Raw genomic sequence first — 3,271 nt, 5'->3', positions numbered from 1 at the left:
CTTCTTTTCCTTTTTTCTTTTCTTTTCTGTTTTACTTTTTCTTTCTCCTTTTTCTTTTTTTCCTTTTCACCTTTTCTTGTGAATTTTCGTTTCAAATCTGCGAACACTTTTTTGTTCATCGAATTCAAATTTTGTTCATCGGATTAAAAAAATGTTTGTCAAATTCAAATTTTGTTCATTGAATTAATTAAATGTGCATCAAATGCGAAATCTCTATTAAATATTTTCACCCAATTCAAAATTTGCTCATCTATTTTGTCAAAAAATGTTCTAGAATACAATATATTTTTCATAAAGTTGAACAAATGTTCATTGGATTCAAAATGTATTCATCAAATACCAAATAATGTTCATCACTATTGAAAAATGCTCATAAAAATTTTTGTTCATCAAAGCAAGAAGTACAATCAAAAGTAAAAAAAGTTCATTCTTTATGAAATATCAAACATTTTTTTGATTTCAAGAACTGTTTTGAATCTGTGAACGTTTTTTGAAAATCACAATTCATTTTGGAATCTCGAAAAAAGTAAACCGCGCCCCACATGGACCGGCCCAGAAGGGCGCGCAGTGGAGCGGGGGATGCGTGCGCGGCCGAACGAGAAACTTTGAGAGAGTAGGCACTTACTAATCCTTCGGCCCGCAGCCACTCGCGACCTAAACCTTAACCCGCTGCCTCCCCCTCGTTGTTTCCACAGCCGCCTCCCGCTCTCCCTCCTGTTCCACCGCCGCCGTCAAGCCAGCGCTCTAGGCTGCCGACGTCCGACCCCTTGCCGTTACTTGCTCATACGTGCAGCCTAGATGACGAGGCAACTGTCGCTGCGCCGGAGCCTCGCCGTCCCCCCTGTGGTGGCGACGGATCTCGAGGGATGATGACACGAGCGCGGCGTCGGCGGCTTTGCCTCCTGGCAGAATGGAGGGATTGGGCCAACCTGCTTCCTCCGGACCTCGTTGAGGAGATCTCTGACCGGCTGCTCTCCCTCGACGTGGCCGAGTATCTCCGCTTCCGCGCTGTGTGCAGGACGTGGCGCGGACTCACCGCCGACCCGCGCACAGCAGGCCTCCTTGACAGCCGCTTCCGCCCCCGCAACTGGATGGTGCTCTCCATCATTCCTGACCCCGAGCCCCACCGCCGCCTCCTCAACTTGGCCACTGCGGCCTCTCTCGGTGTCCACCTCCCGGCCATCTCCACCCACTGCCACATCTGCGACGTCGACGGCCTCCTCGTCCTCTTCCACAAGCCCACCACGACCATCCGCCTCCTCGACCCACTCACCAACGCCCTCACCGAGTTCCCGGCAATCTCGAGCCTCGTTTCGGCCGTCCCCCTGGATCACCACACTGTCTTGTTTCAGAATCCCCTGGGCACTATTCCGAGGGCGATCAATGCTGCAGCTTTTGATGACTCCACATCCCCGCCCACACTCCTCCTCTGCCTGAGAGGCGGTTTGGCCACCATCATCTTCGCCAAACCTGGCGATGCGCACTGGACGCTGGTGATCCCAGGCCAGTCCACCCACCCCAGGAACTACAATATCAACAGGTACTGTTCTTCACATTGCTCTCCCTGGGAGGACACTGCTACATGAGCTCGCCGGAGGGTTCGGTCTACCTTTTAGAGCTGCAGCCGCAACCTCGGCTGGTAGAGGTGGTTGACCAGCGCCGCTTTGCTGAACCAGGTAACATTTGGCGCGAGCGCATAATGTCGTTCCTGGTCAGTGGCACCGACGGGAGGATGCTGATGGTACGGTACTGGAGTGGCGTGGAGCGCTTCGGCGACATTGGGGCTTACAACCAAAATGAGCTATTCACGGCGCGCGGCATCACCAGCCGCATTGAGGTGTTGGAGGTGGACATCGCCGGAAAGAGGCTGGTTCCCATGAGGAGCCTTGGCCGGCATGCAGTGTTTATTGGCCTGACGCACTGCTTGCACATCTCTACCGAGACATTCCCCTCCATTTCTGCCGACACAATATACCTCGGCTGCTATCATCAGCAAAACCGCGGGTTTGGCATCTATCATATCAACAACAAGAACCACCGGAGGACCGAGCCTAATGACAAGTTCATCTTTGATATAACCCGGTATTTATATCAACCAGCTGCCAGACCCTACAACCTTGATGAGTATCTAGTATTCTATGTGGACCGTAGACACCGCTATAGTAAGGCATGTATCAATCATACAAGCTGTCTCTTTTACTCTTGTGAGGAGCCTCTCTAGTGCATATATATGTATTTGTGTGGCCGCCTGTTTAATTTGGCATGTGATCGATCAACCTTGACAGCAGCCAAAGAAAAACTTCTGCTCTCTACTTGGTGTAACTCTCGCAACCTAAATGAGATTCCTGTTTAACATGTTATTTTTTCATAGGGACTCGCTCTCTGATTTGCTCTAGACGTCAATGGTCAAATATGATGAGCACATTTTTTTCCCCCATTCTGCTTATGCTAGAACCATTTGATTTGGCTCTCCATTGACTTTACAAACTGATGATTTCGGAGTTCTTGTGTGGAAGTCCTATGCTCTCTAATTAAACACCTTGCTTCCAAGGTAATCACTGCACTTATTTTTTTAGATCCTATGGCAAATATGGTAAGGTTAGAAATAACTTCAGATTTCAAAGAAAATATTGGACTCTCGGGTTTGTTATTTCCCAGGCGAATGCAGCCAGCCCGAATGGCCCGGTGTGAGTAATTTGATTTGTGGGACAACACTGTTAGCAACCCTGCTAGAACCCCTTTAAATAATCGCTCAACTCTTGATTATTGTTTATACAAAGTTGATATGCTCTTGGCATCTTGTTATGTTACAACTCCCTGCAAATTTACGCTAAAGCTAATTGTCCATTGCTTTGAATGACGTTTCAGCAGCCTGAAGATATTTTGTTACGTCATTTGTTTTGCATCAGAGAAAAGAAGGAAATTCAGTAGTATTTGGTGTTGGTGGTTGGTTTTAAAACATGAATATTTTTTCATTGTGTTGTCTAGCTAATATTTATGTTTGGCTGTGGAGCATGCGCACCACACACTTTTGTAAAAGATGATTCAGTTCACATGGCTTTAGTTTTGATTTCGCAGTGTGGTCCTTCGTTTCTCCCTCTTTTCTTTTTGAGAATGTTCAGGCTTGGCTTTACAGTTATTTCACTTCAAGCAGCGATCTGAGCATTTTTTTTATTATACTATCTGTGTGCATCCAAGGTTATATGGGGTGGAGCCTTCAAATTTGACCATGTTTTATAATAAGCTCAGTCTTGGTGAGATAATTGAGAAA

At 47.1% G+C, this 3,271-nt stretch overlaps 1 protein-coding gene across 1 annotated transcript; it reads left to right on the top strand.

The window, feature by feature from the left end:
- Positions 1-733: 733 nt before the first annotated feature.
- On the top strand, positions 734-1,671 carry LOC147966163 (uncharacterized). The gene has a single exon (XM_087527125.1). It carries the CDS (start codon positions 867-869, stop codon positions 1,584-1,586), a length of 720 nt encoding a protein of 239 aa, XP_087383251.1. The 5' UTR covers positions 734-866; the 3' UTR covers positions 1,587-1,671.
- The last annotated feature ends 1,600 nt before the right edge of the window (positions 1,672-3,271 follow it).

The sequence above is a fragment of the Triticum urartu genome, chromosome 6A (assembly GCF_056163025.1).
Source record: "Triticum urartu cultivar PI428250 chromosome 6A, HENAU_Tu73, whole genome shotgun sequence".
Lineage (NCBI taxonomy): Eukaryota > Viridiplantae > Streptophyta > Magnoliopsida > Poales > Poaceae > Triticum > Triticum urartu.
The sequence above is the reverse complement of the archived record's forward strand: the minus strand, read 5'-3'. Positions and strand labels throughout refer to the sequence as shown.